At 46.1% G+C, this 13,657-nt stretch overlaps 1 protein-coding gene across 2 annotated transcripts; it reads left to right on the top strand.

Moving 5' to 3' along the window:
* Positions 1–51: 51 nt before the first annotated feature.
* On the top strand, positions 52–10,009 carry mindy4 (MINDY lysine 48 deubiquitinase 4). 2 transcript variants are annotated; one of them, XM_077004358.1, is made up of 19 exons: positions 52–408; positions 647–766; positions 993–1,201; positions 1,407–1,656; positions 2,023–2,258; positions 2,671–2,729; positions 2,985–3,091; positions 3,212–3,328; positions 3,664–3,752; positions 3,894–3,995; positions 4,070–4,133; positions 5,387–5,452; positions 5,684–5,751; positions 5,870–5,933; positions 6,414–6,551; positions 8,566–8,727; positions 8,820–9,000; positions 9,183–9,267; positions 9,834–10,009. In XM_077004358.1, the coding sequence occupies exons 1-19, from the start codon at positions 349–351 to the stop codon at positions 9,880–9,882; spliced, it is 2,226 nt and encodes a 741-aa protein (XP_076860473.1). In that variant the 5' UTR covers positions 52–348; the 3' UTR covers positions 9,883–10,009. The 2 variants fall into 2 exon arrangements, with proteins under 2 accessions (XP_076860473.1, XP_076860474.1); XM_077004359.1 differs by lacking the exon at positions 6,414–6,551 and having other exon boundaries at positions 53–408.
* The last annotated feature ends 3,648 nt before the right edge of the window (positions 10,010–13,657 follow it).

Consider the following 13,657-nt stretch of genomic DNA (forward strand, 5'->3'; position numbering starts at 1 on the left):
ACAGTCTTTCTCCCACAAGGTGGCGCTGATGCGGCATCAATATGCCACACAGTCCACCATCAACGGGGCCAGCGGGAGTGGGTAACTATAGAAACGGGCACGCGCCGCAGGACGGCTAAGCTAAACAAGCTGCGGCCTCGCACATCTTGTCAAACGTTCACATCTTGAAAGGTTAAAAGTGTGATAAAGTCAGTCGCATAATCACAGCGGGTTCTGATTACACTGGCCTCGCCAGCCTACCATGATATTTGAAGGATTAGACTCTTAGTTAGCCGCCGAGCTAACACGAGCTAACGCCGCCTCTGTCGCCGCTGGCTGCCGCGAGCTGCCGTGAGCTGCCGTGTCTTCATGGCCCGAGAGGCGGAGGAGGTGTCGGCGTCGCTCGTCCGGGAGTACCTCAGTCGGAAGGTGGGTGGCGGGCCAATAACTACACTTATATGAACGTTAGCTTGCCGTCTGGCTGATGGGTCATGCAGGGAAAGACTCGGTAGGTGTTGGTGTGGTGACATTAGCATGGGAAGCTACGTTTGGGATATAACACGGTATACCGCATTAAACTCGCGCTGATGCTTCCACACTTATCTTCTCCTTAAGACTGTCTGAACGTTTAACGTTAACGCCGGCGGTGTGTGGACGTGATTTTCAGGGTCTGAGGAAAACGATTGCTTGTTTGGACGAGGAGCTGCCACGAACCAACTTCAGCATCAACAACAGGTCGGATCTGCGCAGAGTTCTTCACTTGGAAATTCTGTACAAGAGGAATAAGGTAAGAGCCGAGCCACTGATCATTTGGGCGGTGTTGTAGGTAACAGCATGGGCGTAGCAGCAAATTCCCTGTACACTCTCAATGTCAGTGGGCCCCTTTACATGCCAGTAAACGAGACACATGAGCAAAATGGGCCCCTCTCCCTACTCGGGCCCTGGGTAGTCAGGTCTACTTTCCCCCCCACTACCATGCCCATGTGTAAAAGAACGCCCATGTGTCTGCTTAGTCTGAAGAACAGCCTCTGAAATCCATGCTGGAGATGATGGTGAAGGAGCGAATGAGAAAGTGTGGAGATGCTAAGACACGAGACCTGGAGGACAGACTGACATTTTCAGCTGAGCAAGAATCGCTGATCCCAGATTCACCCTCTGCCAACGACACCACCTGTGTGAGAAGACACAGAGATGTTGCAGATGTGCACAGAATCAACTTAAGGTGGTAGCATTCAGCATGTACAGTGTACTTGCCTTGGTAGGAACCGTAACTACTCATTCAGAATAACAAGTGGAGCCTTGCAGTCAGCACTAAACATCAGTGTGAAACCACTAATCATAAGAAAACAGTGACTTAAAGTGTTTATTTGATCATAACTATCTGATGCTGTTTGAGTTAACTCGGTGCTAATCAACATTCTTTACAGTGGATCAGAGAGCGGTTTCACAGCCCAGCTAAAAGCATCTCCTGCCAAAGAGCCTCGATCACCCAAGACCTCCAGCAGTGTCCTCCTTTCAGAGACAGAGAGAAGCGCATGTCCCTCCTCCAGCCAGGGCGGCGTCTCTCCGTCAGTCAGGGTGGGGCTGGGTGTGGACCGGAGCCAGGACGGCCAGGGGACAAGAAGCAGAAGGCTGAGGAGAGACATCCTGTCAGGGCCTGTCACTGCCTCCACCCAGGTGTGTCATTGCCTCCACACAGGTGTGTCATTGCCTCCACCCAGGTGTGTCAGTGCCTCCACCCAGGTGTGTCAGTGCCTCCACCCAGGTGTGTCACTGCCTCCACCCAGGTGTGTCACTGCCTCCACCCAGGTGTGTCACTGCCTCCACCCAGGTGTGTCACTGCCTCCACCCACGTGTGTCCCTACTGCAGGCCTCACACCATTAGCCCTTTATTCTGCTAAACTGTCCATAGGGTGTTAAAGTGCTGCATCAACTTAGACTCTGTGTCATTTCAAATTCTGGCAAAACATCCTCCTGGTTAGCTTCATATTCATAGTTGCATAGTTCTGTTAAAATAAGGATACATGTGGTTTGATTTCATAGGAAACTAGTAGGGGTCGCTGTGCCAGGAAGCCTCCAGGTTCTTACTCTCTTCTAGCCAAGTCTGAGTGTGATTCAGACGGTGTGACCCGGTTGAGCCAAAGTGTCAGTGTGGATGTTGGACACACTGAGTCTGCCAGGACTGTCCCTTCGGAGAGAGAGGATGACACGTTCCTCAGTTCCAGTCAAAATACGGTCATCGATGGCCTTGGCGGCCTGCACAGAGTGGCTTCCCCCAGGTGAGCTCAGACTGGTGTCTCTGTGAGGTTTCAGAGCTCAGACTGGTGTCTCTATGAGGTTTCACAGCTTAGACTGGTGTCTCTGTGAGGTTTCAGAGCTCAGACTGGTGTCTCTGTGAGGTTTCAGAGCTCAGACTGGTGTCTCTATGAGGTTTCACAGCTTAGACTGGTCTCTCTCTAGGGTCTCAGAGCTCAGACTGGTCTCTCTGTGAGGTTTCAGAGCTCAGACTGGTCTCTTTTAGCTCAAACCTCAAAACTGAGTTTACTTGTGTTCTTGTGTACTTGTGAGCGCTGATAAGTGTGAACATATTGAGTTGGTGGGACATGAGGTCACTGATGTTGCTGGTTTTAAGCGTGCGGTGGTCTGCTAACCCAGTCTCTTGATTAGAAGCTTCTGCTCTTTTCTCTGCAGGCGCACGTCAGCCTGCTGTCCAAGAGTGGGCGGACTCCAGGGGGCGCTGATGGTTCTGGGTAGAGCACCTTTAATGTTCCACTGACCGCAATTCATACCATGGTCCACAGTCTGTCAAACTGCACACTAACATCTGTGATATTAGCTTTGATATTATCTGCAGTACTCTGTAGTCGCGTGGTTCCTAAGTAAACATGCACTTAACTAAAGTTCCCATCCTTCCATATGGAGCGATTTACATCAGTGAATGTAGGTTGAGTTTGAGTGGGACTTTGTACAGTCTTCTGATTGTCTTAATTTGATGTCCTTTCTAGACGATGTAGACGATGAGGACTTGCGTAGTCTGTCCACACTGCCGATCAGAAACACACAGCCCCAACTCGGTGTTAGCAAACGGCCCATGGACCAGCAGACAGCTACTGTACGCTACAGGCACTGACACCAGCCCTGGGATGAAAAAAACTGTGATGGAAAGAATAAGAAAAGAAAAGAGAATATATAACAACAAAAAGATGATCAGTTCTCTGATGTTTTATTTCAGGCCCTGAAGATGCTCATCTTTGGTTCCCCTACAAGCTGTTTTAGTGCTGAGTGGAAACAGCAGAGTTTCACCTTTTCAGGCACACCTGGTCTGAGATATGGCATCGTTCAGAAGAAGGTATAACCTGCATGCCCAAGTCTGTGTCTCGGACGAGGGGCACTGAGCATCTTACAGTGCAAACGAGCATGTCACAACAACATTACTGATCACGATCAATATCCAGCATCATAAACACATGGTTATGTGTGGAACTGCAGTTAGAAATATTCATAGTTCACTTCAGTTTTATTTTCATCTAGTGCAAATGAGCTGTTTTTAGATATTAGTAAACTCACAAAAACCCCCAAATACCATGTAAGTATGTAAATAATAAGCATTTGAGTGGTAAGACACAAGTAACAGGTTTGTGTGTGTGTGTGTGTGTGTGTGTGTGTGTGTGTGTGTGTGTGTAGGGAGGGCCGTGTGGGGTTCTTGCTGCTGTCCAGGCTGCTGTTCTCCAGAAACTTCTGTTTGAAGGAGGCAGCAGAGGATCAGAGGCTGAGTGAGCACCAACACCCCAACACTATTTTATGATATTTCTGCAATGCTAAGGTGCCATGTTTCGTGCATGTCCAATTGTGTTTTCTGTGGTGTGTGAGTGTTACAGGTGAGGTGTGCTTAACTGCTGTGCTGAATGTGTTAGGCAGCTGCAGGTGTCGGACGCTGTGAGGACCAGGTGCCTGACTGATGCTCTGACTGAAATCCTGTGGAGGGCCGGGGACGGGAAGAAGGCAACCGTTGCCATGTAAACATCTGAGTTTCCTGAGAGGTTTTAGTACTGTAAGATGAGCAGCTCCTCACCTGTCTGTGTTCCTGCAGAAACTCAGGACGGAGGCTTTTCACACCAATGGGCCACTACAGATCCGAGGGCATTCTGGAGCTGGTGAGCTGCCTGACCCATCACACAACACTCACCTGTAGAGCTGCCTGACCCATCACACAACACTCACCTGTAGAGCTACCTGACCTCGTCACACAACACTCACCTGTAGATCTACCTGACCTCGTCACACAATACTCACCTGTAGAGCTACCTGACCTGCTCACGAGACAGAGATACTGCTCAAGAGTTGGAGAAACTGCTCAAGAGACGGAGAAACTGCTCAAAACACAGAGAAACTACTCAAGAGACAGAGAATGATAGAAAGAAGCCATGGAGGAAACAAAGTCCTGTAAAGATGGTCTATGACAGGGGTACTCAACTGGCGGACCGCGGTCCGGATCCGGACCCGAACGCAGTCCTGTCCGGACCCAATCTCATTCCTGATTAACTGGATACGGACCAAAACAAAACCGTAGCATTTATTTCAGGGCTATTGAAAAAACACTCCGTCACGAGTGTTACGTCAGACAGCTATTTGTTGTGAAACAACAAACAAGTTGTTTACAAGTAGTTACAATTTCAAGCATTTTAAAGTACTTTAACCTAAATTCCAGCACTTTTCAAACCTGAAACATATAGCAACATTAAAATTGGTCAGGTAAATGTTCATTCCCCTGTTTTGAGGGGTGTTTCTACCACATATCGTTTCGGACAAAACGCCTATCGTTTCGGAGAACACTGCAGTGACGCCCCCCCCCCCCCCCCCCCGCTCAACAACTTACGTTTGCCACCCCCGCCGCACCGGACCTCAGGTCACAGGTATCTGCCAAAATTGGACCGCGGACAAATTTAGTTGAGTACGCCTGGTCTATGATGTCATGGTCAGACACCTTCATGAAGAAACTTTTCTCTACTGAAAATTCTCCATTACTAACCTAGTAAACCTACTTTTTTGGACCCACACTGTCATGGTGTTGTGTTAGAACAAAACCAGTAAATAACAAAGACACAAAAGGCACTGGAACATGCACTTCCTCAAATGGTGTCCATCCATTGGGTTAAAAAAACAAAATGATATGGATTAAATTAGAAAACAGAAATAAATATACTTAAAAAATAAAATACAACACATAAATACATTGGAGATAAATGTAACACATAAATACATTGATGGTAAAACACATCAGAAAATAATGCGCAGACATCCTGTTTATTCAGAAGCTAATGTGAACAGAATAACAGTTTCTCAGTAGTCTACAACCTCAAAGCTCTCTGGTTCCTCCTGACCTGTGGCCGTGTTGCTGTGTCTGCAGATCACCTGTGTGGAAGTGGAGAGTTTCACTGAACTCCGGCAGCAGCTTGACGATCACATCACACAGGTAACGTAGGCAGTGCAGTCCCATGTGCTCCATCAGACGCACGAACGAGACATCATCCGTCACTGCAGGCGCTGACATATTTAACCTATGAGTAAGGTTTGCATCACACGCCCAGGTCAGCCCGAGAGATGAGCAGTGATGTCACTCTGGGGGTCGTCTCTCATTAGCTGAGTTTCCTGTTTCCTGAGGTGATGGTTTATGGGGCTGTGGTTTCATTTGTGCTCTGTTCAGTTTGAGTCAGGACCCTTCGGCTGCATCCTGCTCTTCCTCTCCGCCGTCCTCTCCAGAACCATCGAAGGGTAACGCTCCACTTCCCTCACACACGCAGTGGCACTTAGATGACGCTTCTCTAGGGCCCTTCTTCTAGGGCCCTTTCTGGTTGCAGGGGAGTCATTTATTGCTTCTTTTGTGTGACAGGACGAGGGGAGACATGGACACGCCTACCTCAAGTCTCATCGGTGCTCATGGTTACTGCACGCAGGTTGGCACTCGCTGGTGCTTTGAAACACAGTTTCAGTTCATCCTCAGACACTTAACCCATTGCCTCCAACAGGGGGCGCTCACTCCACCCAAAAATCAAACTCCCACACAGACCAGTGTTTCTCAGCCCGGTCCTCGGGAGCCACAGGACGCTTGACAGGCAGTGAGAGCGCAGACAGCGCAGCAGAGCAGTAGTACGGACCTTCTGAAGGGTCCTGAGGTCTGCCTGGAGGAACATGAAGGCAAAACGTATTTTATTTATGTTATAGTAATAAGCAATTGAGCAAATCACAAAACATTTATTGTGTATATTTGGAATCAAAATTTAAGTCTGAATTTTGTAGCATGTAGTCTGAATCATGCGTAACTCTCCCAGCAGTATTGAGGATGGAGAGAGTCATCAGAAGAGAGTCTCTGTAACGTCCTCCTTGTCCTCATCTCACTGTGTCCTTCCTCTTCCTGCACACTGTCAAATCTCCAGCGTTCAGTTCAGAGCTTGAGAGCCACTGAGGCAGTAAATGCAGTGTGTGTGGGAGTGACCATGGTCTTCATCTGGAGTGGTACTTACAGGACACGGCACTGTGCAGAGGTCTTAGGCCAACTTGCTGTTTTAACAATGGTAAAATTACCGTATTATTTTATTTTTATTTATTTATTTTATTTAGCTGACGCTTTTATCCAAAGCGACTTACAATACTACAAAATAGTAGTTACAATAAAATTCAGACTTGGCATAAAATGGATGATGGTGCAGTGGAGTGTTTAAGGTCGCTAGAGCAGGTGCTCACTGAAGAGCTCAGAATTATGTAAAAATTATGTTACTTTATTAGAATACTAGAAAATGCAGGAAACATGTATGCAGAAAGAAACAGCGTCCATAGGCTACAGTAGCAAATGTTCAGTGTGAGCACCACCGCACACTTGAGGAACACACACACAACTGTGGGAGTGTGAGGAACACACACACAACTGTGGGAGTGTGAGGAACACACACAACTGTGGGAGTGTGTGGAACACAGACGGAACTGTGGGAGTGTGTGGAACACACACAACTGTGGGAGTGTGTGGAACACAGACGGAACTGTGGGAGTGTGTGGAACACACACACAACTGTGGGAGTGTGAGGAACACACACAACTGTGGGAGTGTGTGGAACACAGACGGAACTGTGGGAGTGTGTGGAACACACACACAACTGTGGGAGTGTGAGGAACACACACGAAACTGTGGGAGTGTGAGGAACACACACGGAACTGTGGGAGTGTGTGGAACACACACAGAACTGTGGGAGTGTGAGGAACACACACGGAACTGTGGGAGTGTGTGGAACACACACAGAACTGTGGGAGTGTGTGGAACACACACAGAACTGTGGGAGTGTGTGGAACACACACGGAACTGTGGGAGTGTGTGGAACACACACAGAACTGTGGGAGTGTGTGGAACACACACAGAACTGTGGGAGTGTGTGGAACACACACAGAACTGTGGGAGTGTGTGGAACACACACAGAACTGTGGGAGTGTGTGGAACACACACAGAACTGTGGGAGTGTGTGGAACACACACAGAACTGTGGGAGTGTGTGGAACACACACAGAACTGTGGGAGTGTGTGGAACACACACAGAACTGTGGGAGTGTGTGGAACACAGACGGAACTGTGGGAGTGTGAGGAACACACACAGAACTGTGGGAGTGTGTGGAACACACACAGAACTGTGGGAGTGTGAGGGACACACACAGAACTGTGGGAGTGTGTGGAACACAGACGGAACTGTGGGAGTGTGTGGAACACACACAGAACTGTGGGAGTGTGTGGAACACACACAGAACTGTGGGAGTGTGTGGAACACACACAGAACTGTGGGAGTGTGTGGAACACACACGGAACTGTGGGAGTGTGTGGAACACACACAGAACTGTGGGAGTGTGTGGAACACACACAGAACTGTGGGAGTGTGTGGAACACAGACGGAACTGTGGGAGTGTGAGGAACACACACAGAACTGTGGGAGTGTGTGGAACACACACAGAACTGTGGGAGTGTGAGGGACACACACAGAACTGTGGGAGTGTGTGGAACACAGACGGAACTGTGGGAGTGTGAGGAACACACACAGAACTGTGGGAGTGTGAGGAACACACCCAACTGTGGGAGTGTGTGGAACACACACAGAACTGTGGGAGTGTGAGGAACACACACAGAACTGTGGGAGTGTGAGGAACACACCCAACTGTGGGAGTGTGAGGAACACACCCAACTGTGGGAGTGTGAGGAACACACCCAACTGTGGGAGTGTGAGGAACACACACAGAACTGTGGGAGTGTGTGGAACACACACAGAACTGTGGGAGTGTGAGGAACACACACACAACTGTGGGAGTGTGAGGAACACACACACAACTGTGGGAGTGTGAGGAACACACACACAACTGTGGGAATGTGTGGAACACACACCCAACTGTGGGAGTGTGGACAGAAGTCTGCTATAATAAACTAGAAAACGTCAAGGCAGCCTCGCCAAAAGTGTTGAACATGTGCCCCCAAATGTTTGTTTTTAATTTGACATACCAATCAGTTAAGCTCTTTGCAGTCACCCTGGGCTTCAGTGTAATGTGTTTTTTCGGTTAGGAACTGGTCAGCCTGTTGCTTGTTGGACAGGCCGTTTCCAACGTCTTTGATGACGAGATGAAGCTCGACTCGAGTAATGGCAACTTCACCCTTCTGAGAGGGGTGAGTGAGCGCAGCAATGTTGGACTGCTGTCCTTGTTTGAACACTACAATATATGCAAGGTAAGAACCTCCTGTGAAGCTGTTTCATGGTTAAGACCTTGTTCCAAACCTGGTCGAAGCACATATGCCTGTTTCCCGAAACGCCCTGCCAGGTGGGGTCTCACCTGAAGACGCCCAGGTTCCCCATCTGGGTGGTGTGCAGTGAGAGCCACTTCACCACGCTGTTCTCGCTCTGTGAGGACCTCACATCCAGCCGCTGGAAGCCGAGGCCGTTCGACCTGTTCTACTACGATGGCCTGGCCAATCAACTTGAGCCCATCAGATTAACAGTGTGTGAGTTTGGGTTGGTCTGCACTAAGGTGCCCAGCGCAGCACAGAGTGGGGATGTATGTCCTGGAGTGTGTGTGTCTGATCTGGATGAGGGTGTGTGTCTGATCTGTAGGGTACCAGCTGAATGAGGGTTTGTGTGTCTGATCTGTGAGGTACCAGCTGAATGTTTTTTTGTGATCGTTCAGATCTTGACTCAGCAGTTTTGGCCACTGACTCCAGGGACATGAACTCTGACCTCATACCCCCTCTGGAGCTCTGCATCAGGACCAGGTTAGTGCATCTCTCTGCTTTCTGCTCCACGTATACGCTGTTTGCCTCACTGTTTGCCCCACTGTTGGCCAGTAACTGTTCTTCTTAAAGCGTGCCACACCCTGATCCCTGAGCCGTGACTTCACCTGGTTGCTCTTTAGACTGCAGTGTGGAGTGACAGAAGGGAGGAGTGAACAGTGGTGTAGCAACACAGAGACACTCCACACATGACGATAGTAGTCATGGTTTCTGAGGGCTCTGTTGGTTAGATACAGAGCAGAACAACTCCTTTCTGTGTATAGTATCGGTTATCTGCTGTACGACTGAACAAATGTGATGTAGGAAATCATTTTCTGAATCAGAATTTACTGCCAGTGCTGTAGACAAACCCACCTGTCCAATTTTACACCTGATTCAGACTAGGAACCAAAGCAACAAAAACACTTAACTGTTTCTGCACGACTATAGTATCATTCAAAATAACAGTCAGTGTGTTTGTGTGTGTTTGTGTGTGTTTGTGTGTGTGTGTTTGTGTGTGTGTGTGTGTGTGTGTGTGTGTGTGTGTGTGTGTGTGGGGTGTGTTCCAGATGGCCAGATGCAGTCGTGAGCTGGAATGAAACTGAACCGATTCTTTGACTCTTTGATTGTTCATTCAACACTAGCGCATTAAGGCCAACAATGCCACCGTTGGGCATCGTTTTTGGCTTTAAATAGTATATCATATGCTATGTGTTTCTTTATTAAACAAATGCTTTATGCGTTATGTTCTGAAAGGTTCTTCAGCATTTCTCCTACACCTCCTCTCCTCGTATCTTTCTAAAGTGATCAACAGTCGGATATTTCGAGACTTCAATAGAAACACTAATCTTTGGTATCAGAAGATAAATAGGCAGAGCATTATACCTTCGCGTGACCCATATTATGGTTTGCTTTTGTCGCATACTGGATTCTGTCCTGTATACTACTATGAGGACAAGTATGCAGTATCCAGTATGCACAGAGTGCAGTAGGCCATTTTGAACGTAGCGTGAGATGCGTTTAGTGATGTGTACAGCTGTGGTTTCTGAGTAAAACTCTCAGCTCCTCATTACATTCTCTGGTCTTCACATCCCTGTAGGATGCAGGTACCATGTTTAGGATTATGCGATATATAATTTGTGTTGTTTATGAAGTTTATCTTGATATCATAATCATAGATGCTGCATTTATGATTTTTTTTCCTTACACATCACTCAGTTAAAAATGGATTTCAACCTACATTCCATACCTACACTGGCAGATTAGACTGAGAGGTCTAGAAGTTAGAGTCATTAACGCCAAGGCCCTTCTGAGTGTGTTTCCCATCACGAGTCGACCTTCTGACAGCGAATCTCAATCGATTTATCAGGGGCCATCTGGTGTCCTATATTTAGCTTTCAATAATGGACCAATTTCCACCCACTTATGGTGATGTCACCAACACCGATCTAGCCTAGTCTCGTCAAAACAATCCCATACCTAATGACTTCATGTGCAATATTTACAGGGTTACAAAACTGTCACCTGACATTAACCTAATTGATTAATAAATTGTTAATTGTGAAACATTTTCCAAGGAGACGTTCATCATTGTTAAACCCTCTGGGGCTCCAGAGACTGAGTACGTTTGAAATGTTCAGTATCAGCTGATGGTTGAAGTTCTCCCTTAACGGATGACCTACAAAAATGCATCATGGCCTTGGTTTGACAGTTGTGACATCATTAATCCCACGCCGACTAACCAATGGAAGAATGATACAAATTTTATTCCAGAGAGACTAAAATGTTTTAGTGGGAAACGTGGAGTGGAGAGGAAAATCCCCGTCTTGCCTGCTACTCATGGGGAGTTAAAGACAGAAGACCTGGCAACCTCACAAGACGTCAATGTATTCCATAATGTCTATAGAGGAAATATATGTGACGTTCTCGTTTTGTCCACCATTGCCATGCTCAATTTAAATAATTAAACTCAGCCATGCTAAATTATTTAATTAAAATAAAAAACAAATTGAGGAGCTCTGATTAAAATATAATCTACAACTTCAGATTAAATCTAACAGGTCCCAATTAAATTAAATTGCTGTGAAATGGCTCAACAAGATGATTAAATGTTAAAGACGTAAACATGCTCAGGCAAATTCATGTGGAATGTAAACTATGTTTTTGTTCTGTATTTTTTCCTGAATGGAGAAGTAAAGATGTGGTGGCTTATAAACAGACATTCTCCAGTCTTACCCCTGACTACTGCCCCATAAAACACTAGACCACACAAAAGGCTTTAAAACCAGACATATGTGGGCTTGTGAAAAGATGCCCATAAATATGGAATTAGCTATAAATAATGATAGTTTGTTCAGACAAGGCCTAGAGGGTCATCAAATGGAATTAACAACATGTTTATTTTAGCAGAGTTATGTAATGGGATTAGCAACATGTTTACTTTAGTAGAGTTATGCCTCCAGGGCCGAATTATGATGGATTTCATGTACAAACACATTTCAGTCAAACTGTGGAGTCCTTTATCCTTTTCTGAAAGGCTGGACAATATTGGGTTTAGTTTGCTTGGTTCTGTTAATGTCTGCTGAACAGTGTTGGGTCTAATTTGCATGGTTCTGTTAATGTCTGCTGAACAGTGTTGGGTCTAGTTTGCATGGTTCTGTTAATGTCTGCTGAACCGTGTTGGGTTCCAGTATTATTGGAGCACTGTGTGTGTGTGTGTATTGGGAAGGCTGTATGGATGTACATTGCTATTATAAATTGTGATTCGTGATGTGTTTTTGTACAGTTCTTTACATAAAAGATTTATTACACAGACCAAGAAGTTAAATTAAATGTATAGTACCAATAATTCCTCTGACCATCACAGTGGACTGATAGAGATGAATATATGGAGAAAACATGCAGATATGAAGGTGCAGTATTTACAAAATCGTTTTTGCTCTTCCCAACTTAGAGTAACGTACTGGGAAACTGTCTTCACCGTGACCTTTTTTTTCTGGTGGGTCAGTCAGTTTTTGGTCAATTGTCTCTCTGGTAATTCATTGAAAAGGTTCAATAAAGACATCCTCTGAGCTGAATGTGTGTCCTACCTCTGCAGGCTTTAGCCTCCATGGCTGGCCAGTAACCGGAGGACTGTGGGTTTGTGTGTAATTGCGTTATTGTCCCACACATCCCCTGGTGCCTCTTCTGTCTCTTCCTGTAATCTTCACTGTTTGTCAGCTTGCTAAGTGATATCCAGCTCACGCTGGGATTGAGTGTCCCTCCTCAGCCGGGGGAAACGGCTCAGAGGAGCCCCGATGGACCAGACCTTATTTATAGCATCAAAATTTGTTTAGACTGTTTATTGAGGGTCCAGATACCTGGCGCTGTGGTCGGCTAATTATCTACAGTTATGCATTTAAACTGGTTGTGTGTGGTTAACCAGGTGTGCAGTGTGGTCTCACTGGTGATGGTGGTGGAATGTCTAAATGCTTAAAGTTAGCTTGGCGGTTTAGAGCCAGTATGGGAGCAGGGGAGGCAGCAGACAGTCTGATGCCTGTTGTAAAAATGGGTGCAAAACATGTCAAACAAGATTAAAGTGAGGAATGTTGAGGAAAAAATATTTTCAAACAGTATGTCATTACTAAATCTTCATCATAAAAAAGAAATGCTAACGTCTCCTTTTAAAAGAGTCAGAAGCAAGACACACTAGACATATTAAAGACAAAGTTGTGAATCGTGATGAAATCCATTAAAGAAATTCACAAGTTCATTCAGGTTCATTCATAACTGCCCAGACATTCCAATAACACACGGAGAGCATCAATATGTGGCAGAAGAATAGAACTGAGATGGATCGCTCAGTGTGGCATCGTGAGCGTGTTGAAGAGACTTTAGAGGGGTTCTGTTGTGTGAAAACGCTGGGCTGTGTTTTCTGGCACGGTTACTGTTTGTTTTATATCCGCTTGAGACGGCGCTATGATAACGTCAGCCGTATTTACACACATTCAACAATTAAGTAGTTGAACGTTCCCACTACGATCAGACAGTTACTGCTCACATCAGACCAGAGCCCAAGAGTGCAGACATCTGAATGCTTTAGGCCCACACATGCTTTATTTGTATTTATGGAAACATTTCTTTATGGTTTCTTTTTTCTGTTTTAGGCTAGAAAAAATAAATTATATCTGCTTAAATCAAAATACAGTATGATATTAAATTTATTTATTTTATCCTTATCTAATGCTGATTGAAGCTGTCCTACGCTGCTTCACTACGTCCCTCTGAGACGTCCCTACTGCTCATGTTAGCGTCACCACACACACTGGCACTCTGCATATTGCTTGTAGATTTAGTATTAGATGTTCTGTATTGATAAAGGTTTACCAAAATATATTTGGCCTGATTGTGAATG

The sequence above is a fragment of the Brachyhypopomus gauderio genome, chromosome 4, assembly GCF_052324685.1.
Source record: "Brachyhypopomus gauderio isolate BG-103 chromosome 4, BGAUD_0.2, whole genome shotgun sequence".
In the NCBI taxonomy this organism is placed as follows: Eukaryota; Metazoa; Chordata; class Actinopteri; order Gymnotiformes; family Hypopomidae; genus Brachyhypopomus; species Brachyhypopomus gauderio.